At 44.5% G+C, this 23,988-nt stretch overlaps 1 protein-coding gene and 1 long non-coding RNA gene across 17 annotated transcripts in view; one reads left to right on the top strand and one right to left on the bottom strand.

The window, feature by feature from the left end:
• ETS1 (ETS proto-oncogene 1, transcription factor) overlaps positions 1 to 14,491 on the top strand; it is a 168,179-nt gene extending 153,688 nt beyond the window's left edge. For all 16 annotated transcript variants that reach the window (XM_045370772.3, XM_065529213.2, XM_045370778.3 and 13 more), the window contains 2 exons: positions 9,642 to 9,760; positions 10,694 to 14,491. In XM_045370772.3, coding sequence (XP_045226707.1) covers positions 9,642 to 9,760; positions 10,694 to 10,909 — 335 coding nt within the window. In that variant the 3' untranslated portion in view covers positions 10,910 to 14,491. The remainder of the gene's footprint in view (positions 1 to 9,641; positions 9,761 to 10,693) is intronic.
• A 4,594-nt stretch (positions 14,492 to 19,085) lies between these two features.
• Positions 19,086 to 21,941, bottom strand: LOC141408542 (uncharacterized). The gene is made up of 2 exons (XR_012423931.1): positions 21,825 to 21,941; positions 19,086 to 21,452 (listed from the first exon to the last, which is right to left on the bottom strand). It is a non-coding gene; the product is annotated as an uncharacterized lncRNA (long non-coding RNA).
• Between the last annotated feature and the right edge of the window lie 2,047 nt (positions 21,942 to 23,988).

Below are 23,988 nucleotides of genomic sequence, written 5' to 3'. Positions count from 1 at the left end.
AACAACGCATTTTACTTACAGAATTGCAGTAATTGCTGGCAGTGTCACGGGGCATAGCAGGTATTTAATAATAGATTAGGTCTCTTCATTTCTTTAGCTCAATCCCGGATCTATTAAGTTCCTACTGTGTGCTTAGACTCCTTCATCTACACTGACTTTTTAAATCCTTCACCAAATATCACGAGGAAGTTTCTGTTATGCCCACTGTGTAAATGAGGGCATTGAGATTTTTGTTTTTCTTTTTAGAGGAGGAGGTCTAGCCCAATGTCACACAGCAAACGACAAATAAGATGACTTTCAGGGTTTTCACAATGTCAGAAAATATTCAAAATACTGTGTTAGTTTGAGTGTGCCGGAAAGCAGGTGCCAAGACATGAGGAGATGTGCAAGGCGTTTACGGAAGGAGCATTTCTGAAGGAAAAAAGGGAGGAGGCAGCGAAGAGGAGGCAGGGGAACCTTCAGACCATGCTGCAGGTCTGGAAGGAGGAGGTTTGGGTAGAAAGAGCCCTCAACTGTAGCTCTGTTCCAAGAAAACTTTGACTGGGCCCAGGGGATCCTTGTGTCAACGTTGTCTGCTGGAGGAGCTCTGTGTCTCCCAGAAGTGGACCTGTATGCCCTCACCATGCTCTGTCCCTGGCTGGAGCAGCCCCCAGGAATGGTGGTGCTGGTGTGGACATGGTAGAGCCAGTCAGTAATGTTCCTTGAAGCAGGAGATCTGAGTAGACAGCCACAGGGACCTGACCTATAAACATGGCTTGTTGAGACCAGCACAGCTTTTCCATGTGGCAGGACTCAAGACCATGTGTCCTGGCACTCTCAGTGGCCCGTGATGGGCTTCTGAGCTCAAGGCATGTTGTTGACTGTAACTCCCCAAACTGTATTGTCTTTTGTGTGACTCACCTCTCCCTGAGAGATAATGAGAGTGAAAGTTCTCCTAGAGTGATTGAATGTGAAAGTTTAAACTCTGAAACAAGGATGGGACTTGCTTTGTTGGAGATGCTGTCAGGGCACAGGTCTGTGGAGGTGTTTGACATTCAGAGCCGAGGCGGTGGAGTTTCTTATGGAGGCCTCTCAAGGCTAGGCTCTCTGTTCGTTCTTCTTTAAAGGCGTAGGTAGGACACTTTCAGCTCATCACATTATGGTGAAACAAAAAGTATTTGTTCTGCTACCTCTATGCTGTTGTTAATATTGTGTTTTGCTGTTCAGCACACTCTGGCTACATTTGAGGAGTGTTCAGAGATTATATGCTGGATAAACGCTTACAAAATTCGGTGTGCAAATGATCCCTTAGGATCTAGTTCAACTACCTTCCAAGAATTCTAATACGCCTGACTAGTGATTTCTCTCATTCTTGACATGCAGGGAAAACTTAACCCCTAGGATAAAATAAATTCCAGAGATCAAGTTGAAAATCCTACTGAGAAAAGACTATAGTCTTCAGACTTCTAAAGTTCTGTTTTCTAACCCTGATCAGTGAACATACCTTTCTTTCTTCTCGTTACCTACATACTTAGGAAGATTTTTCTTTGTACATTTATAGTGGCTGGAAAAACCATTTCTTTGGTTTATAACAAAGTTCTTATCCCCTTCCCCCAAATCCAAACCTAACGCATCTCTGGTGACTTCTTAAAAGAACTGGTTACCTAGAAGACATCAGGAGGAAAGAGCTATAAAGAAACCCACTTCCTGACTTGAGCTTCACTGGCTCACTGTCCAAGTTTGTGTCTGAGTGTTAGCTTGAATGTGTTAGACAGAGTTATTGGTGGGTTTAGAAGAAAGGTGGTTGCATTTGAATAGAGACTGCCCCTTTAAGAGAGGAACAGTCCCCTTTCTCCTGCCGCCGCCCCCACACATGTGTACTTGAGCACTTGCAGGTGTGCAGAGCCAGAGCAAAAACAAAGGTCTTTCCCTCATACCCTAAAAATGCGTAACTGTCTTGTTCTCAGACGCAAGTCAGACTGGCCAAATGAGCCTCGCTTAACCCTGTTCCAGGTGAGAGGACTCCACTGGCCAGTTGCCAGCCACCTGGCCTTACTGTCAAGCCTGTCTTGGGCACTGATGACTGGACAAGAGGTTCTGTTTGAACCCCAGTTAATGCTGGTGGGACCCGTCTCTTTGGGCCCAAACTATTGACATTTGTGGGGAACGGTGCTGAACTTGCTCTGGGTGAGCTCTGTATAATAATTAGGTGACGAATACTTGGTGAGGGACATGAATGACTAAGGAAAAAGGTGCATCGGGAAAAGAGGATCTAAGTCCATCTGTGGCCAAGATTTCCCTAAACCGTATATGCCTGTGATACTTTCACTTGCAAAGCAGTTTGCATCTGCTATCTCTTTTTGTGCATATGTACTTTTAACATAGGAACAAGGATTTCAGAGTCTTTCCTAACTTAAAAAAGTCCTAAATGGTTATTCTCATTTAAAATATTAAAAATTTTTAGATTTGTATACTTTAACTTTTTTTTCCTTAACCTCCAACTTTCTACTTGTTCAAAGTCGCCATACAAAAGGCCAATTTAATCGTTGGAAGTCTAATAAGATTTTTTCTAGTGCTTTTACATTTTTTTTAAATGCATCTTTTTTCCCTCTTGTCTTTTACTGAAAATTGTTTTTAAAAATATATTTTCTGTTGTTTCATTCTTCTTTGTAATTCCATTATTGTATATTCAGTTGCTCCTAAATTGTTCACCTCTTTTAGTCTCTTTCTCTCTCTCTTTCTCTCTCTCTCTATATATATGTATATATGTAGATTTTTGTAATAAGGACTTAATTTACATTTTTATAAAGTAAAGAGAAGCAGAGATTACTATTTCCATTTTAGGGAAGGAAAAAGTAAAGCCCAGAGAGATTAAATGAGTTGCATAAGATTGCAGGGTGATTCAGGGAAGAACTGATATGGAAGCCTTGTACCCTTAACTCCCTACCCGGGGCTTTCCCACAGGCATCATATATTTTAATTTTATAGGATGCTGTCATCACTCAGTACTCCACTGCCTGACATGTAAAATGGCTTTTATTTTTAATGTTTTTGACACTCTTCCTTCTTTCGTTTTTGATCTAACATGCAAGAGACATGAACTCGGCACTCAAAGACTGGTTTTAATTGATTTGAGAGCTGTTTTCTTACTCTTTTTCATGGTTAGATACTGGCTATCTCAGCAACAAATACAAGTTTATAAAGTTGTTGTTCATCATTGTGTTCAGCAAGTATGCTTTCCAAACACCTGTCAGAATGTTCTTTGTTGTTAGAGTTGAATTACTGGAAGTTATATTCCCAATCACTGCCCTTGAGTTACTAGCCACTGATACAGGAACATGTTTATAGAATATATTGACACACAGTGAGTCTTTAAACCAAGGCCGTATTGGCCAGTTATAGAATGTGTTATACATGGAGTGTGTTAGAGATGAGATAAGATTGGGTCAGGGTGGGGCAAAGAAAATGTACAACTCAGAAGAAATGAGAGGCATAGAACGCAGCCAAAATATCAAGCACTCCTGACCCTTACTCTTCTTCAAATAATTTCCCCAGTGCCTTGATTGCCAGTCAGTCCAGCAGTACAGTTTCTTGAGTTCCTCATCCTCAGGCAACAAGACTTTGTGCAGCTTCAGGTTGAGCTTGGGCCAGAGGGCAAGAAACTGTCCGGATATTTTCTGTTTTGTCCTCAAACTTAATGGAAATCAGGAGATTTGGGGACCTTTCTGAATGGTGATTTAGAAGAGGATTGACAGAAAGGGGGGGTGATGCTTGGAATGGGGAGTCATCCACCCCACCCTCAGAGGTGCGTCCTCCTGTGGTAGCATGAAAGGCAGCTTGATACACTTGTGAACAGATGGGTCATTTCTGGATTCGAATGTTCTGTTTTTGCCATCATCGTTTGGCTGTGGGTAGAGACACCTGGCTGGAAGGGAGGGGCCAGCCAGGCCTGTTCCTCTGTTTTAGGGCCACCTGCCAGATGTGTGCTATCAGGGCAGAGTCAGCCCTATTGCAAGGGTGACCAACCATGAGAGTTTCATAGGTTAAAATAAATGTGGTGTCCTGCCCACACCGAGGTATTTGATTTGACTTTTAGAACAGAGCTAAAGGGATTAGCTTCTTAAAGTAGCAAATTAACTCCCAAAGGACAGGTGGTCGTTTTCATTTTTGGGAACACGTTGATGAAATGCAGCTTGAGGGTCACCCATATTATTTGGCCCCAAATATAGTTTAATAGAGAGAAGCCATTTGAGCGGCCTTTCTAATCCTTACGCCTTTCTTCAGAGGAGGTTTGTTTCAGTAATGTAATTTAGAAAATCTTTACTGAGTACCTGCTGAAGATAAGCTATCATACCTGGCTTTGAGGATATATGGCTCAATAAGATACAGTCTGTGTTCTCAAGGAGAACATGTCAGATGACACAGGAGTCATTCAACAGCAAATAATTTTTTGTTTGTTGGTGTTTGTTGGTGAGGCGCAGTTCTAGGCTTTGGGTTGAAGCAGTGAAAAAACAAAGTCCTTGTCCTTAGAGCGTATATTCTAGTGATGGGAGAAATGGACAGAGACCAAACCATTGGGGTGGTCTTGGTGTGAGCCATGTACAATGCAGACATGAGGAGACTGCCTGGGAAGTGCCCACCCAGCGTTGACCTCCATCTGTTTGGAAGAAAGCTCCTGTGTTCGCCTCTCAGCAGAGCACAGGTGACAAGAGTGAGAACTTGTGGTTGAAATGGAAATGAGGAAGGAGTAGAAGGAAAAAGTGAAGTTCAACCTGACCCTCTTCACTTGCTGTGAGGATGTCCTTGTCACAGGCTCTCAGACCTGGAAAATGAGAAGAATGATACTGACAGATTGGCAAATGGAAGGGATTGCCATCAAGAGCATGTTACTAACGCATTGTCCTAGCCCACTGATATATATGTATTTATACTGCTCAGTTCTTAGCCTCAGGGCAAGGGACCAGAATAGCAGGGGATTTTTAATAACCAGCTCCTCGTTGAGACAGATAATGGGCCTTGCAGCTCCCAGACAAGGAAATATGACCCAAATGAGCAGGAATTTACTTGAAGCTTTACGTTTTTTAAAAAAGTGAGATTGTTGCCTTAGATTTGAGGAGCCTTGGGGGTCCCCTTAGGGGGTGAACATCCTTGGTGTGATTTGCTTTGTGGGCTTGGGAGCTCTCCAAGTTCCCACCTGGTATTTCTTCTTCTGAGCTTGTACCATGTTCTTCAAATCAGGCCTGTCAGTGTGTAGTAAGAACTGTCCTCTTCTCCAGAGGCTGAGAAGAACAAAGTAGTAGAAGGAAATTCCCCTGCAGCCGCCTGAGAGGGAGGGTGGAGAGGGAGCAGATGGCAGGGGGTGTAGAGGCTCCGTGCCATGGGAGATGGGTGTGTGGAGTGTGTGTGTGGTGCTCTCCTGCCCGCATGGTTCTGGAAAGAGACCTCCTTCTAACAGGGACCCCTCTGTTGTTGTGGCTCAGAGCTTCGACTTGAGAAGCATACTTTCCCAGTGATGCCACTGGATTCCTGATGTGTGACACTCCCGGGCAGCATCGTGAAGGGTGCTGTTGACTGCCTTGGAGATCCCAGACAGGGATACCATTGTGAGTCACATTGAACATGTGAGCTCCCCTTCCCATGACTGGCGCTATTCTTAGTACCGTTTTCTGCTCTGGGGGACAAAGGTCACTGGGACCACAGTCCATTTGGGTAGGTGGAAGGGGCTGGGCACAGGGATGAGGGGGAGTTGCAGGGGGAATGGAGGAAGAGGCTTTACAAGGTTAGGATATAAACTTGGAGCAAGGGCAAGGGATGGGGCCCTGGAGCCCTGTGGGGTTGGGCAGACCTCTGCTAAGCAGCACAGAATCACCTTCTAGAAGAGTCGTAACTGGGAGTGCTGGACTCATTCATTGTCTACACCAGTTTTGGGTGTAAGAACTTCTGATGGGCCTGGATGTGGGTGTCGCTGGCGGATCTGTGTAGCCAGTGTGCCTTCCAACCCCAGAGCTGCCTCTAAGCTTTGGGTTTCCAAGTGGCCCCGAAGTCCCCTCCCAGACCTGAAGTGAGGGTGATGTATTGCTTTGGAAACAGGCTCCTGTGTTAGCCTATCCATTGGCCCAGCCAGGACCTGAGCCCACCCCGGCCCAGTGTTTCTGGCTGGAAGAACATTTCCATGTCTTTCCTAGTTCTCTTGCTCCCCACAACAAAAAGGCAGTTTAGGAGTCAGCCAAAAGGTGCTGGAGAGGAAGCTTCAGCGGCCATCATGAGCTCCTCTCACTTGGTACCAAAATGTGGGCTTTCTGAGGGGTGAGCCCTGTGTGTACAGGTTAGGCCGGAGTTTGCCTGTGGGGTTTCTCTGCAGGAATCGGGGGAAGGAGCCTGGAATGGACATCTCTGTTATGTTGACTGTCCTATTGTGAAGCCAATGGGAGAGAATTCTTCCCATTCATATTCCCATTATTTCTTTAGGTATCTGCTTTTCCTGTCTATCCTCCCTCTTTTCTTGGGTGTAAACAGAAAAAAAGAGTTAGAGAGCTCTGCACCTAGGACTTGGGCTTCTAGGGCCTGAATTTAATTTTTTTTCATTCCTTTAGAACAAAGGAAAAGTCACAATGAGGACAAAAGTCCTCCGGCGAGTACTCACTCTGTCCCAGACTCACTGGGTCCTATACGCTGACATCACAGAGAAAGGGCAGGGCGGGGCATCTACAGCCTATGACTGCTTGACATTTCAATTTGGAAAATGCACTGGTAGAAAAGGAAAACTAACCATTCCGTCAGAGGTTCTTCCTCTGGGAGCTGGTGCAAACCACGGGAATCAAAGGTCCCCTCTCTGCATTGTGACTACCAAGTCCCAAGGGCAGGAGACTGCAGTGCGCTCCCGGGCCCTGTTTTCCAGCATGGGCAGATGTGCTGACTGCTCCCCGCCAAAGACTCATCTGGCGGAAGGATCTCGATCTTTCCATCCTTTTCCTCGGCTTGGTGTCATGAGACCCTGTGCCCCAGAGAGATTTCAGATAGTGGAAGAGAGGCTAAGGTGAACACCGGGAAGAAGAAACAATGAAGTAACATAACATAACGGCTGCCACAAGAGGATGCTGGAAACATCACCTGTGGAGGTGCAGGCGGTGGCGGGGGCTGGCACAGCCACTGGTGGTCAGATGACTGGGAGAACCGCTGGCTATCCCATGTCCTGCAACTGCTATGAGAAGTCGGGGAGAGAGTTTTTAAAGTCAGGTCCCCTTATCCCTTGCAACATTGCACTTAGTCAGGCAGTTTAGATGCCAGGCCTTTGGCCCCGTCATGTCCAGGGGGACAACGGTAGCATTGAGATGAAGAATCTGGGGCCAGGCTGCCTGGGTTCCAGCCCTGGCTGCTCCACTGCTGATCTAAATGGCCTCACAGTGTGTCAGTTTTCTCTGCTGTGAAGTGGTAGAAACAAATAGCACAACAGTTGCATCCACCCCCACAGAATTATTGTGGGGAATGAAGGAAACGAGTGCAGGGTGTCACAGTGTCTGCAGCGCAGTAGGTGCCCCATCAGTCATAGTACTCCTTCGTTTTTCTCGGTCAGGATCTAAAGCAAACCCCTCTCCTCCGAGGCTTCTTTTACATAGCTTTGGGGTAGGTGGGTTTCCTTCATGTCTCTCTTCAGTCTCTAGAGTTATTGTGAGTTTCTCCAAGAAACCTATGCTGTGACCACGGCTCTGGCAGCTGCATTTCTGGAGAGCGATTTACTGTTTTACCTCTTTGTGTCTGTTAGGATGGCTTCTCAGTGGGTTCCTCTGAGAATGTCACGGTTAGTTTTGTGAACCCAGGCAGAGAATGAGTAGCTCACGCCTTTAGGCAACTCCCAAGAAACCTGCAAATGTCCCTGAGTTGAATACAAAATGGTTTTTACTGAATGAAAGTAGAAACAGAGGAAGCTAGGGCTTTACCAGTGCAGCCCTCTGGGCTGTTGTTCGAATGTTCCTTTATTTTGTAGGCATTCACTGAGTCATTTTATTCTGGAATACATGTAAGGTATTTCTTGCAAGATGGTTTTAAAGAGCTAATGGTCCATTCTCAGAAAGAGGAGGTAGAGCTATTCCGTGTTTTCATATTCAGCGTGGCAAGTGCTGAGGAGGAGCCTTGGAAACCACCATTAGGAAGTTGTTACTGGAAGAGGACTTCCTTTGGCTGTGCGATGATAGCGCGCGTCAGTAGCTGTTTCTTTACTTCACTGGAGGTTGCCCTGGTCCTTTGAGTCTAAAGGCCTGGGTACTAGACCCAGCACCATCATTTCGCTAACTGTGGCTCGGAGCAAAGTCACAGTACTTTGCTGAGCACCTTTTCCGCGCCAACAGAAAGGAAGCCGAAAGACCGCTTGTGCTTCTCCTGACAGCAGAGGGTTGGGTGCGGATTTTAGGAGCAAGCACAATGATGCATGTGAACATGTCTTGTACAAATACCAGATTCCACAAGACATTACCCTTATAGATTATGAAGGCAATTTCTTTTTTAGATTGAGGGGGAACCTAAAGTTTGTTTCCTGTTAAATCTCAGTTTACTTTGGATCAGACAAATTTGCAACTCCGGTGAAAAATTAGAGCCTTAGTGAGCAGAGCTTTCCTGGATGAGCTGGAGCTTCCTGGGCTATCTCCAGAGATGTGGACTGGTTCTTTCCCAGTCCCGCTCTGCCCAGTTTATGTTATAAGGGACAGTGTAGACATGTAACAAGCAACACGGACTTTTGAACCCCTATTTGTCTCTCCACCTACACCTATAAATTAAGAATCCCTGGTGACATTGTCATTTCAAATGAGAAAGTTATCCTGAATGGAAATCGGTGTGAATATAAACCTTTTAGCATAGAATAAATTGACTGTCAGGGTATTGATGGCTAAGACAGAAAAGTGTGTGTGTGTGTGTGTGCGCGTGCGCATGTGTAATTTAGAATATACTGAACCTATGTAGAATTTCTGAGGCAGTCCCCATCTGACCTCTGAGGATTTCCTGGGTGGAAAGTTAATCCCTCAAATAGTAATGATGCTTTTTTTTTTTTTTTTTTTAGTTTGGGTGCTTTCCTGTAAGTGGACTGGAAGGGAGGGTGGTGGCAGTGGAGAGAAATATTATGACTGAGCAGATATTTAACATCTATTTCCTTGTGAGAGGGCCCGAAGATAGTGACCCTTCTTCCTCACAAATCAGGGGCCACAGGCTGCCTACCAGAGAGCAGTGCTTATGAGCCATAACTTCTGCTCAGAAGTGGCAAAGATGTTCATTCCTTCGTTAATATGTTTCTTACTTCTGAAGGCAAAAATAACGACTTAGTTTTTGAAGGTGTAAAAGATGATGCTACCTTAGAATACCCCAGAGGATAGGCACAGTATTCTCTTTCTAGAATTTGCTTAGCAATAAAAATGAACCAATCCTTAAGTTAATCAAAATAAGGCACTTGACACATTTTCTTCCATGCTTTTGTTTTATAGGGAGGCCTTTGTCTTTTCTATCTGTTAGAGCTCATAACACTTCCTCTGACATGTGCACTATCTGTTGCCTTCATTTTCTCCTGGCTGGATAGGCTGAGAGAAGAGGGATGTGGGAGTGCCGTGTGTGTGGGGATTAGCTGCGTAGAGTGCTGAGTATCTGGTGTAATGATTCACAATGGCTTGTGTTTCTAGGCAGTGGACCAATCCAGCTGTGGCAGTTTCTTCTGGAATTACTCACTGATAAATCCTGTCAGTCTTTTATCAGCTGGACAGGAGATGGCTGGGAATTCAAACTTTCTGACCCAGATGAGGTAAGGAAGGAGGGGCTTGCGAGTACTGTGCTGAGGAAGGATGAGAGAGAACCCCCTGGAAGGGGTGGTGTGGACCTGTATGACATTTTCCAGGACTGCGATTCCCAGCTCTGCCACTTGCCACTCCCGGAGCAAGCTAGGTAGCCTGTCTGAGCCCCAGTTTCATTATTTGGAAAATAGAGAAAATATCTACGTTACCCATTTGTCGTACAGGATTAGCTGATAGGAGGCACTAATGTGCCGGGCAGTAGGTCGGTTATCACCCACAGAGCTGCCTCCTGCGACTTAGCCTCTTCCTAGCCCCGTGGCTCTGTGAGTGTGAAAGGGGCTAGACAGTTCAAGAGGCCTTGGGAGATTGGCTCATTAGTTTCTTATTTCATTACACACATGCTTATGGAGTAGTGGTTCTGTGCCATGCCCAATTCTGAGGATAAAAAACAGTGAAGAAGAGAGACGACATCTTTGTTCTGGCAGACATGAGAAAATATTTGTGCCCTGGTATGGAAAGAAGCACTTCCTGTTGATGAAAGACAGCTCAGCTCCTCCACTTCACACTTGCCTGTTAGATTTCATGCTTGCAAAGCAAGGAGATTTTACTAATAATATGGGGAAAGAGGAGAGCGTATAGTGTGGCTTTTCATTTATTTTTTAAAGTCAAATATTTAATCCTATTCCACAGAAGTTCAGGGTCACTCTGTTTTCATCAACTTAAAGAATCACTGTGACTCCCATCCCCGCCCAACCCATGAAAAATGGAATTCAGAAGCGACAGGCCAGAAAAATATTTTCTATATGTACATGAATCTCAAATCATCTTACTGGAGCATCATGGGTCACCGTGAATGGGTATAGCATAGGCATACAAACATATATATTTGGTCTATCTTGTAGATTTTTGCCTACTCCTCTTTTATTTTTCTTTTTAAATTTCAGGTGGCCAGGAGATGGGGAAAGAGGAAAAACAAACCTAAGATGAATTATGAGAAACTGAGCCGTGGCCTACGCTACTATTACGACAAAAACATCATCCACAAGACAGCGGGGAAACGCTACGTGTACCGCTTTGTGTGTGACCTGCAGAGCCTGCTGGGGTACACCCCTGAGGAGCTGCACGCCATGCTGGACGTCAAGCCAGATGCCGATGAGTGATGGCACTGAAGGGGCTGGGGAAACCCTGCTGAGACCTTCCAAGGACAGCCGTGTTGGTTGGACTCTGAATTTTTAATTGTTATTCTATTTTTTATTTTCCAGAACTCATTTTTTACCTTCAGGGGTGGGAGCTAAGTCAGTTGCAGCTGTAATCAATTGTGTGCAGTTGGAAAAGGAAAGCCAGGACTTGTGGGGTGGGTGGGACCAGAAATTCTTGAGCAGATTTTCAGGAGAGGGAGAAGGGTCTTCTCAGAAGCTGGAAGGCTGTGGCTTGAGAGAGAAAGAAGACTAATGTGTCCAATCATTTAAAAAAATCACCCATGAAAAAGTGTCTTGAGTTGTGGACCCATTAGCAAGAGACATTGTCACATCAGAACTCATGAAACTGATGTAAGGCAATTAATTTGCTTTTGTTTTTAGGTCTGGGAGGGCAAAAAAGAGGTGGGTGGGATGAAACACGTTTTGGGGGGGATGCACTAAAAGCTGAGAACTATTTACCTATCACTCTAGTTTTGAAACAAAGATGGACTTCAGTGGGGAGGGGCCAAAACCATTGTTGTGTTACAATTTATTTTATTAAATTTTGTGCCAGTATTTTTTTTTCTTAAAAATCGTCTTAAGCTCTAAGGTGGTCTCAGTATTGCAATATCATGTAAGTTTGTTTTTATTTGCCGGCTGAGGATTCTGTCACAGTGAAAGAAAACTGTTTATATAGACCCCATTGGAAAAGCAAAACGCTCTCACTGAGATCAGGGATCCCAAATTCATGGGACTTATATAAGAAGGACAATTAATGCTGATTTGGGTACAGGGGAATTATGTGTGTGAATGTCATCTACAATTAAGAAAATATTAGTACATCCCTTTACTTACTTGTTATTAGTGGATTCTCGGGGTTTGGACTTAATGTTGAGCTAAGAAGCATTAAGTCTTTGAACTGAATGTATTTTGCATCCCTGGTTTTGGACCACAGTAAACGTAGGAGCACTGTTGAAGTCATGGAAAGGAGATCGAAGGAGGAAGATTGACTTGGTTCTTTCTTAGTCCTATATCTGTAGCATAGATGACTTGGAATAAAAGCTGTATGCATGGGCATTACCCCTCAGGTCTTAAGAAATAAGTCCTGAACGCATGTCGTTCCAAACTAACACTCTGTAATTTTTCTTTTATGTCTTATTTTCCAAGAATCATCCATTTTTTGCACCCTTCACCCCCAACTCTGTTATTCAGTAGAGAGAAATGTATGGCTTTCTGATTGGTGAGTGAAAGAGTAACTTGAGACATGACCTAAGTTGAAGAGTTTAGACTTGCTGAGGTTTAGAAGTGATGGAAATGAAGAGAGCATTTCAATAAAATGTGACTTGGCTGTCTTTGGAAGAGAAGTGCAAGGCTTTCCTTTGAATAATTTAAATTAGTCCGGTAGGATGTCAGGTGAGACTGTGTATGCAAAATGAATGGCACAGGTGATGCTAGGGCCTCATACTTGGGTCTGATGTCTTGGCACAGGGTAAGTAAAGGTTAATTCCAGAAGAGAGGAATGACTTGAAGGCAAAGGAAACAAAGGAAGGCGGTTCGGTGAAGAGAATAAGGTTGTCCATGAGATTTGAATAGATTTTTAGTTTCCCCAATGTTTAAATACAAACATAGTCAAGCAAGGTAGTCATCTTTCTGCTGGTTGTGAGGGGGAATCTGAAAATGGAGTTTTGGGGGAAAAGTCAACATCTAACTCGTGAGGAAAAGTGCCTAATACAATTAGAACCTCCCTCACTCTATAGTTGCCCCGTTGAAAGGACGAGGAGGAGGGGTGGTGTTTTTGGACTTCCGTGAGAGAAGGAAAGACATATTTCAGGTAAGCTTCTCAGGGCTGGCCCTTTTTGGGATTTGGATGAGAAATTGGAAGTACTAACTACTTTCTAGTGTATCTTTAAGAAAATTGATTGTTGTTTACTCCCAGATCCTCTTGCAGACGCAGAATTATCAGGAACATAGCTCTGTGATTCATGAGTGTACCCATACTGATGAATTGGAGCATCCATGTGGAAAGCGAAGGCAGAATTATCCCAGCTGTGTTATTTTGATCTTTTGGATGCAGGTGCCTTAATGAAGCTCTCAAAATATTTTAGGAGCTGCTCAGGGAGTGTTGGGTGGAACTGTTTGGACTACATTGTTTTCTCTTAGATTATGTGATTTTTGTTGGGCACTGGCAAAAGGTGTGTGTGAATGTGTGCATGTGTGTGAATGGTGTGTGTGTGTGTGTGTGTGTGTGTGTGTGTGTTTGCAGACATGCAAAACTGCAGCTGAAATAATACCTGAGATTTCTAGGTAAGTCTTTCCACATTTCAATAATGGGTAAGAGTAGAACCAAGGCCGGGTATCAATTATTGCTTGCTGTTTGCAACCAGGCATAAAATCACTTTCTCAAAGCATCCACCGTTCCTCTTAAATTTATGTTGGAAGCTCTCCTTCTGTGAGTGTAACTCCTGCAGTTCCTCTAGCAGATAAGATATAAGAAAGTGCCTCCTAGTGCTCCTCCGCCCGCTTGTTTGCTAAAATTCCCTTTCTCTCTAGGTCCACCATTTTCAGGATTTGTAGATAGTGTATTAATTAAGACAGCTTTGTCAATCTGGCCAGATGTTTTTTCTCCTTTGTCCAAAGGCCAGAGACCATCCCAGGAAGAGTGGTGGGTGGTTTATACACTGGAAATGTTGCGTTTATGCTTTTTAAAAACACATGTTAACTTCAGAGGAAGGATGGGCAAATCTGGTCTAGCTGGGTGAAACCCTTATTTTCCCAGAGATGCCTTAGCCTTTGTCGGTTTTGGCTTTAGGGTTCAGAGTCACTTTTGTTCCCTTCTTCATTCTGGGGAGGGACTTCCCTACATAGAGCCCTGATTTTGTGGCTGTGGGGATCGGAGGTAGCATTCAAAGATCAGATGTGCTTTTCCTCACTTTGGAGATGAACACTCTGGGTTTTAGAGCATTAACCTGCCTAACCTTCATGGTGAGAAATACACCTTCTCTCTTCTAGTCATGCTGTGCATGCCGCTTACTCTGTTGGGGTCTATATAAATTTGTTGAACTCTTACCTACATTCCAAAGAAGTTTCAAGGAACCATAAATATATGTATACATATGCATATATAAAATGTATATATTAAAATAAAATTATCAGGAATACTGCCTCAGTTATTGAACTTTTTTTTAAGAATACATTTTTTTTTAAGCTGAGAAGTATAGGGATGAAAAAGATGTTATATTGTGTTTGACTATTTTCCAACTTGTATTTTCATATAATTTATATTTTTTAAAAGCTGAAAATTTAGAAGCAAAATGAAAAAAAGGAAAAGCAGGTGCTTTTTAAAAATCAGAACTGAGGTAGCTTAGAGATGTAGCGATGTAAGTGTCGATGTTTTTTTTTTTTTTTTAAATGCAAAAAAATTCTTATGGCGGAGTTTTTTGTTTGTTTATTTTAGTAGCTGATGCTGGCACATCATTTTGCTGGAGAGTTTTTTATATACTGTAGCCTGATTTCATATTGTATTTTAAACTGTGTGAAATTAAAAACAAAGAATTTCATTCATAATGCTGTGGCTTTGGCTTGATTCTTTCTTGTCTGGATCATGTATTAAAGCAGAACAAATCAACCAACCAGAGGCAAGCACAGAGGGATGCAGTTTAGTCTTTCTGATCTCACTAGCTCAGGACCATTGGTGATAAAGATTTCCTAATAAGGTGAGAACTATAATAGGAATATAGGGAAGTCATCAAACATCCCAAACATTGAATATATTTTGTCATCCTTTGTAGAATGTCCCTGGCCTTGTCAGACCTAATTTCTTCATGTCTGAAGGACTAAGAGCCATGTGAAGAAGATTTTTAATGACTCAACAGATAAACATTTGATTTCAGCTAGGTACCGTTCCTGATATGAATACAGAAAGTTGAACATCTTTAGTGGATCCTGTGGGAAAGGAGCAGTATTCTTGTGTCCACCATTGATAGTAATTTTGCTCTGTGGCAACTTGGGCCCTTCACATCCATCTCCTTGGCCCCAACTCTTTCACTGGGGCTGAAGATTGGGAATAATAATATCTGTCAGAACCCCTAGCAACCCATGCCATAAATAAAATCATATTTATAAGTGCTTTGGAGGGGACTGCTTAGGAACACATCGTGCATGGTGCTTATTCCTTGTTGCTGAAACTGTAGAAGGTGGATGTTTTTAATTAACACCAACATTTGCAACATGAATCCCAGCTCACAGCTGGAAAGTGAATTTTTGCTGAATTGTTCACAAAGAGAGCTCTGTTTTTGGAAAATCTGTTTCTTCAGGCCTGGAGCTTGAGGTTTGCTGAGTACACGTTAAGCACGGACTGTGTGGTCTGGTGGTCAGGGAGCAGGACTGGCCGCGAAGAAGCCTCCAGCCCCTGAATCCTGGTCAAGCCACTAACATTTACTGGAGACTTTGGGAAAAATGGCTTCAGGTCCTTACATTTTGTTTTTAGTTTTCAACTGCAAACCTGGGCAAAGCCATAATTCCTGAGCCAACCTGAGGCCACATTTGAACTCTTCTGAATAAACAGCACACAGAGAATAGGTTTCTGCTTCAGGCAAGGATTCAACCAGAGAGCTTTCCTTCAGTGCCAAGTTGCTGTTATCCCTCCAAGTACCTGACTTAATGCTCACCAGGGTCAAAGATGCAAGATGTACTTGAATGAAATCAGCTTAGCCCTACCCTTCTCCCACTAGGAGCTAGAGTTCAGATGAGGAACCCTCAGGCAACCGGGCTTTGGTGATTTCTCTTAACAATACTGCTGAGACCATGGTTGAAGCTGCAATGGTGGAGGTCTGGAGGGGAGACTATCTTTCAAAGCAACTGCACAATTTGGGAAGACGGGCAGGGTGAGGATAGAAGGAGACACAAGGGAAAGTGGAGGTGATGATCACACTCTGTAGATTTGAACAGCTTTCAGGAGGTGATAGGATAAGAAAATGAACCAAGTCTATTCTGACTCAACTGCTATAACTGGAGCAAGCTACAGCACCCAAGACAAAAAGAAAAAAGAGCGGATCGGCAGAGGTGTATGAATGAAATGTAACTATTTTAACCTAAAAAGGGAAACGATTGTGATTTGTGCTTTGGGTACAATAAGGCAAACAATGTGAACCAGACGTGACACACAGGCTGCTTCCATGCCATAGAGATGTGCACTTCGGCCTTCACAGTGTAGGAAACCCAAGAGAAGAATGTACTGTAGTAGGGTAATGGGATGTCTTTGGATTCTAGCATATTGCTTCATAGCAACCACCATGGGCACTGAACTGAAGCTGCTTCCTTTAGGTGCATATCAGTCTCCTATTTTATCTCTCACAGGCCAGGCCCACACATTGACATTCCTGCCTTGTCCCTGTAGAATTTAATTTTGTGACCCCTGTGTAGATATCTATCCACATTCCAGGTTTATTTGGCATGAAGCTCATTTTATTCTAGAGCCTACAGTGGAAGAGAGTACAAGAGGTCATCAGGTTCATCAGAGAACCATCTGACTTCTAAGCCCCGTTCTTTCCATGACGCCGTATTGCTGGCCTAGAACTCTGAAAAGTCTCTTTTGATGATGCTGGCTGATGGCTCACCAGCTCTGGGAGCCACAGGCCTGGTTACTAAGGGGTACATTTCATACATCAAATACGGGACAAGGACAAAGTCTTCTTTCAGTAAGTAAGCCTTTACACTTCCGTACTGCTTTTTGACCTCTGCTTTTCCCCAGGGGCTGCTCTGGAAGGTGGCTTGCGACGCAGTTCTAGTTGTACAGAATCCCTTCTCTGGCTTGTATACAGGGATCCTTGACCCTCCTCGTGGCTGGATTAAGGACCTGGCCCTTGCATTTATGGGCATATTGGCTCGGCATGTGCCTGGCATCTCCTTACTCTGTGAGATGCCCCCATGCTGTGAGAATCCTCACCTAACTAACAGAAGAGAAAAGCATTCCTCCTGGCACTTTTTGCAGTGAGGCAGAGATTTAAGGAGTCTGATAAAGGCAGTTGTTGATCAATTGGTGAAAATGCCACAAGGTTTGAAGTTGAGGAAAAAAAACTTTGATGAGAATTTAGAACCCCAAATGAGGGGTAAAGTGGCTCTGGCCTCTTTGTCCCTTGGTCAGTGCCATTTCCTGGTTTATTCAATGTTCCAATCCCTCTCCCTGTTTCTACTTTCCTGGCAAATGCTTCTGCCCTGGGAAAGCCAGTTGCATCAGATTGCCTGGTGTATCTCAACGTCCTGACATCCAAAGTAATGATAGCGATGATCATCTGCCCACAGCAACCTAGGAAATCAACAAGGGCCAGCCAGGCTCGTGACAGGCTGCACAATCCCCAAAGCCCGTTTGAGTTTACAGTCCTATCTCTAATCTCTCTTCCCTGCCACTCAGGCTCTTGTGCTCTCTGGACCACAGCATTTCTACAGAGCTTTGATATCAGGTCGGCCCTGGTCATTCCATGTGATACAACTTAACAGCACAAGGATGTTTTCAGCAGGCTCTTGTGGGAATTAGTGAGGGTCAAGAGAGAGTCACGACCTTCTCTCTCCACTCCACATGGTCAGCCTGAGCCGCTGGCCCTGGGCGGTAACAGGCTCTTTTTAACCTTTTTATAGGCAAACCTACAATTTCAGCTGTGACTCTTCTTACACCTTGTCAAAGGCTGTCCCCCAGATGTACCTAGAAATCGCACATGTCCAGGTATACTCAAAGAAGTGGCAACTGTCTTCGCAAGCCTGAAAAGCTAATGATGAGTGCTGGGTTTGGTCTGGGATTGCCTCTGTGGAACAAGGATATTCCTAACTTTAGAAGAAGAGATGGGACTGGGAGCTTCCAGATGGTTTTGGAACTGTGTTGTGTTCATCAGAAATAGTCATTATTCTTACAGATCTCAGGGGAAGGCAAGTTCAAAACTTCAAGTGTGACTGAATTGGGGGAATCCCTCTGCCAATCTGCTTCTCAGGTAGACCAACTTTGTTCCATTTGTTCTGCCTTCCATGGGAATAAGGAAGTTTGCAAATACAGTGCAGCCAGTGCACCTGTAATGTGAGATGCTTATCCGTATTTGAGACAAGGTAAGAATGACGGTGAAGACAATGACCAGTATGACCAGTGTTTAGGGGTAACAGATACTTCATTCAAATATCTGTTTTCTCTATGGCCAAGTTTTCATCATGATAGCACAGAGTTGTGCACATGAGCCCAAGGGGATATGTTTTCTTCACTGGCCCATCATGGAACACCGGCAGGCTGGGGTGGGTGTATGAACTCAGCAGGGTATGGATGGAAGGCTGTACTAACTCTGAGCACAGATTTCCCATTTAGAGCAGGAAGGGCCCGGGTGTGCCATGCGCATGATGGTGGCATGTGTTAGCTGCTCTAGGAACCCGTGCACGTGGCCTCTGAAATCTCAGATCAGAGCCCTGATCACAAATTCCAAAGAGCCTTCTTTCTGTAACTACAAGTGACAGTCCAAAACCTGAAGCCCAGTCCAGAAAGAAAATTAAAATAAGAGTGACCACACATTCTGGTGTACCTGGAATCGTCTCAGAGTCCCTCCCTTGTCCTGGCGTAATTACTCAGCAGTTCCTATTGGTCCCATGATACTTTACATGGTCTCCTAATTAAACCCAATAATGGCCTAGAGAACGATGAGATGAGGAGCAAATGCCAGAATTCTAAAATTCCACATTTTAGAGTCAAAAGAGACCTTAAAGATCATCTGGTGCAACCTCTTCAATTAGGCATTCATGAATTCAAGGTTTAGAAAGGCGAGAGGACTTTCCCAATGTCACCTCATTAATGATGGCACTGGTACTGGAATGCAGACCTCACTCTTCCCTCAGCACTGTCTCTAGTCCCATGCTGTGCTAAATTTAATCCAATTTCTAGGCAATGCATCCTGGTTTAAAGCTGATTCTAGCTGATTCAGTATCGATCACGATAATTATTTCTATTAGTTCTGATGGACATAAGAATCTGCTGAATAATGGTGCTTAGGCTGGGAACGGGGGACTAAGAAAGTTGGATCATTGGGTGGTGGGAGGCCTTATCTTTCTCAGTTTGCAGAAACTGAAAATGCAGTCACTGACATCTCAGTTTACGGAACTATAGGATGTTATATCTAGAAGGTGCCCTACATAGTGAAGCCACCAAGCAAATTTATTCAGAAAACAAACATCCATTGAGCATATGCTGTGTGGTTGGCATTGGGTTCAGTAGCAGGGAAACCATAAGGAAGAAGGTAAACACTTTTTCCTTCACTCCGATTCTAGTAAATTACAATTTATAGACAAATAAAAGGGTAATACCATCCAGTGAAGTAACATTATGATTTGACACATAGGAGGAACCTAACCTGAAGGAATGTGTGGCCTGCAGGTGAGTAGCAGGTAGTTAAGTGGAGAGGGAAAGAGGTTCCGGTGGTGGGGAATGCATGTCCAAGGGCTGAGAGGTGAGAAAGTGTGTACACTGATGGAGAAACTGGAAGTAGTTTTATGGATCCAGAGCACAGTGTGCAAAGGTGTGTGGGTGGGAGGAGAGGACAGCAAGAACGGGTGGAGATGATCCAGGGGCCTGTGGGCTGTATGAAGAGTGACGTGGAGTCCTGAGGCTCTTCCAGCAGGCTAAGTCACATGATCCGACCTGTACTTAGGAAAATCATTCTGACTGTGGAGTAGAACGTGAATCAGAGCCAGACAAGGGTAGAAACAGGGAGACCAGTTGGAAAACTGTCATGCTCAGAAGAGATGCGTACAAGGGAAGCAGCAATGGCACATCAGAGAGGTGTGGAGAACATAGAATCACCAGCCCTGGGTGACTGGTCGGTGTGGATGGGTGGCAGGCACTGTGCAAGGGCGTAGACCTTGGGTGGCATGCAAAGGCAATGATCAAAGTCCCCGTCCTTGGTCTCAGTATCATCAGAGTGTGGATTTCAGATCCAGAGAGAACCTTAGAGGTGTAGTCCAGTGTCCTCATTGTATAGATATAGGGTTTCAGGTTAAGGGAGTTTCAATGATTTCTGTGAGATCACATTGCTAACCGGTGACAGAGGCAGAATTCGAATTTAGGTGTAGTAATTCTAAATCCTATGCATTTAACGAGGGTTGGCAGCTCGTTCTTCCAAACACAAGAAAGAAATAGCCTCTTCCTTTCAGCCCTTCTTCCCTCCTTCTGTCTCTCTCTTTTCATTCCTTCCTTTGTTCATTTGTTCATTCCTTTCTTCCTTCTCCTCGTTCCTCTGGGGTTAGAGGAATGTGACAGACCTCCCTGCACGACAGCCATAGGCCCTCTCTTCTGATCAGGATCTGTCTCTCCCAGGAGCCCTGGCCATCTGCCTCCACTGCGGCTGTAATTGGAAAGAAAGAAGGTGTTCATTTCTCTATTTTTCTGCTCCAGCTACTGATCCTCAGTTTCCCCCAGAGCTGTGTGAGCCCCCTTTGCCAAGCAACCTCTTCACATTATTTCTGGAATCCTGTTTCGGACACGGGACAGAGCAGGTGTCTGTCTGACTCGTACTGTCACACCTTCCAGCCCCAGTTCAGCATTTCCTGCCACTTCTGTACCTCGGTCTCACACTCCTTCTCCTGGGCTGATGGCCTCCTGCTTTTTAAAGAAATCTTTTGTATTATTCTAGTCCTTGGTGATTCTTCTCTCTCTCATTCATTCCCTTTACTCTCCATCTTGAGTCTCCTCTCTTTGTGTCTCACATCTGGTATTCCTAGAGAGGAAATTTGATAAGCTGAAGAGAAAAGGCAGTCACCTTTAAGACTGTAAACTAGGTTTTAAATCTAAAACCAGGTTTTAAATTCTGGCCCTGCCATTGTTGAGCACTGTGATCTTGGGTAAGTTATTTGACTTCTCTGTGCCTGGCTTTTTTCATCTGTGAAATGGGGATAACAGCACCAGCCTCGCAGGACTGACACGGTGATTGCCAATTCATCTGTGTTGGGGCTTGACATTTCGTAAGTGCTATGTAAATGGACACTATTAGTAAATCTGAAACTACAGTTCAAGAAAGTCTTTTTCTCCCTTTTTTGAGAACTATTTTTTCACTGGACTCCTGGAACAAGAAAAAGACCTCAGCCTTCAGGGCGAGGACTCTGGAGGGCCTGTCTGAAGAGAGAGGAGTGTCTGTTCCCCGCCCTCAGCCCTGGACGGCCTCTGGTGCCAAGGCCTCCCTGCCTGCTGCGGCCCTGCTTGCTATTGCAGCTGCAGGTGGGCAGAGCGGCTGGCTCCGGGCGTGGAAAGGCGAACGCTGTTCCGGCCAGCTCCAGGACTCAGCATTTTCCACTACTCCTCGCTCTGTTTGTTTTGCTCTTTGGGCTGCCCCCGCTGAGCGGGGACTTCTGAATGATGTCCAACAGCAACGCCGGGTCTGCCCGAGGTCCTCGCCCACTCTGGAGCTCCCAGCGCCTCGCGTCTCCTCCCGTTGGCAGGCGGAGGACAGGGGGCCCGGCCGGCCCATGCAGCGAGCTCTCTCACAAAGTACCATTGTATGGGGCCGGTCTGTGGGAGACAAATGAAAGGGATTTCAAAATCAACAGCAAGTTATTTTTATCCGTGAAAGGGCTGAAATGCCTTTCTTTTCCATCTTGGAAAACAAATCTTAAGGGACCATTGTGCCGCAGAGTGTTTTCATTTACTCTGGTATTTGAGCATTTAGGAGAGAGGCTTCTGGAAGACCTGGACTCAGAAGGAAAGAAATCCAGAAAACTGGGCTGCTGCAGCCGACGCACCCCCTCCCCTAGGCAGGAGTCCCCCGGGGATGGCCCAGAACGCAGCCCTAGTGTGGCCCCATGCTTTCGTGCCTTTCTCTTGCCCTCCAGAGTGGGCACCTCCTTCCATCCACCCCACCCACCAGCTCCCCCATTCACTGACCCACTTTTCTCATCCAAAATCTTAGCCTTCTGCATCTGAGTGGGGTCCAATTCAGGAATATGTGACTCCTTCCTGCAAGGTAGGAGTCTCCCAGGCGGGGAGTGCCCGCTCCAGGAACTGCACAGAATAGAACATGAGATGAGAGAAGAAACCATTAGAGCTTCCATTCATAGGTACTTTCCATCTAAAAATGGGAACTACGTTTCTAGGTACTAATACTGAATGTATATATAGATCCCGGTACCCTCAGACTCCCACCAATCATTTGCATCCATGAGAAGCTCTGTGAGGAAAGTGAAGTTCTGCAAGGTGGGTGGGGGAGGTCCTACTGGAGCCCTGATTTCTCTTTTCGCATATAATTACGTGTGTGTATATATATATATATATATATATATATATATATATATATATATATATATGTTTGTTACATAGGTAAACAGGTGCCGTGGTGGTTTGCTGCACCCATCAGCCCATCATCTACATTTTCTCCTAATGCTCTCCCTCCCCTGACCCCCCACCACCCGACAGGCCCTGGTGTGTAATGTTCCCCTCCCTGTGTCCATGTGTTCTCATTGTTCAACTCCCGCTTCTGAGTGAGAACATGTGGTGTTTGGTTTTCTGTTCTTGTGATAGTTTGCTGAGAATGATGGTGTCCAGCTTCATCCATGTCCCTGCAAAGGACATGAACTCATCCCTTTTCATGGGTGCATAGTATTCCATGGTCTTGCATAAACACAGCGAGTCAATTTACAAACCATATTATCTCATTTTAACCAAATCACATTTACAAAATGGAAAAATGTCTTAAAATAGCTTCTGTAAGGAAACTGGAGATTGTTGACAATAGGAGCAATTCAGGCCCAAGAAGGTAAGAAAAATGCCATATCATTTCTTCTACTCCTGGAACAAATTATTTGCCAGCCGTGTATTAAAGCTAAAAAAAAGTAATTTAATTAGGTTTCACAAGATCTGGCCAAAAAATTTTCCAAATCTTGAAGACTACATTAAACATGGATATATATTTATTGTCATTAATGACAATTAGTGCTCTGGGGTATTATATTACCAGGCAATGCTAACAGATATTAGCTAGGGCATGGAGTTTATAAATAAATAAATATGCCTGTATTGAAGGTGGTTCTTAAAAATATTTACGATGGGAGTATAGGGTCAGAAAAGTTTTGAAATGACTGCTGTAAAGGAATATCTGCTGAGGGCCAGCAAGATTTTTGCTGGTGGTGGTGGGAAAACCCCAATGTTTGCAACCGGTAAAAATCAGAGTTTAAATTCTGACTCTACCATTCAAGTTGAATTTACACACTCAGTTTACTATGTGACTTTGGGAATATATGTAACTTCTCTGAGTCTCAGTTTCCTCAAAATCACAATAGTGACACTTACCCCACTGATCTATTGTGAGGATCAGTGAAATACTTTCTATTGAGGGTCTAGGGTAGAACTTGACATGTAGTAAGCAATGCTCAAGAAGTGTTTGACTTATCCAGTCTAACCTTGCTTCTGCCGGGAAGCTAGGGAAGAGCCGCGGGCTCAAGATGAAGCCCATTCTCGGCAAAAGTCTGCTGGTGGGCCTGGGGAGCTTCCCTCATGGCTGAGAAGGTCAGCTTGTATTTTCTAACACATCACTAACAGCCTGTTCTTGGCTCTAAGAGGAGAGGACTATGTGTATGTGTTTAAAACCACTTTGGGTAGGCCTTCCTGGTGGCTTCCTAACCAGTATGAAACAAACGGTTATATGCTGGTTTCAGTCCAGTTCCCAGCAATCTTTTTTCAAAAAACGTTTGTGTCAGAAGGTATCACACAACAGGGCCACAGTTGGCAGGAATTAGCCCCCCATTATGCAACTGAGCCAAAGGTCTCAGAAGTAAATGAGCCATGGAAACTTAGAACCCCCTACTGAGCCTGGAGCCTGGTCTCTGCCAGAACATTTGGACAGCCAAGCTATGCTATAAAAGAGGAAAAAGTCGGTGTGTATGTATTGGAGGGATGGCGTTCAGTTCTTCTAGTTCCTTTCCCAGGCTCCCATTTTGCACACAAGGATACAAGAAGGATGCTGAAGATATCCAAGCGTGAGAACCTCCATCTTCCCCACTACCAGCTCTGATCCATGTTGCTGCTCAGACTGGGATTCATATTCTCTGGAAAA

The sequence above is a fragment of the Macaca fascicularis genome, chromosome 14, assembly GCF_037993035.2.
Source record: "Macaca fascicularis isolate 582-1 chromosome 14, T2T-MFA8v1.1".
Classification (NCBI taxonomy): Eukaryota; Metazoa; Chordata; class Mammalia; order Primates; family Cercopithecidae; genus Macaca; species Macaca fascicularis.
Note: the sequence above shows the minus strand (reverse complement) of the source record. Positions and strands in the feature narration are given on the sequence as shown.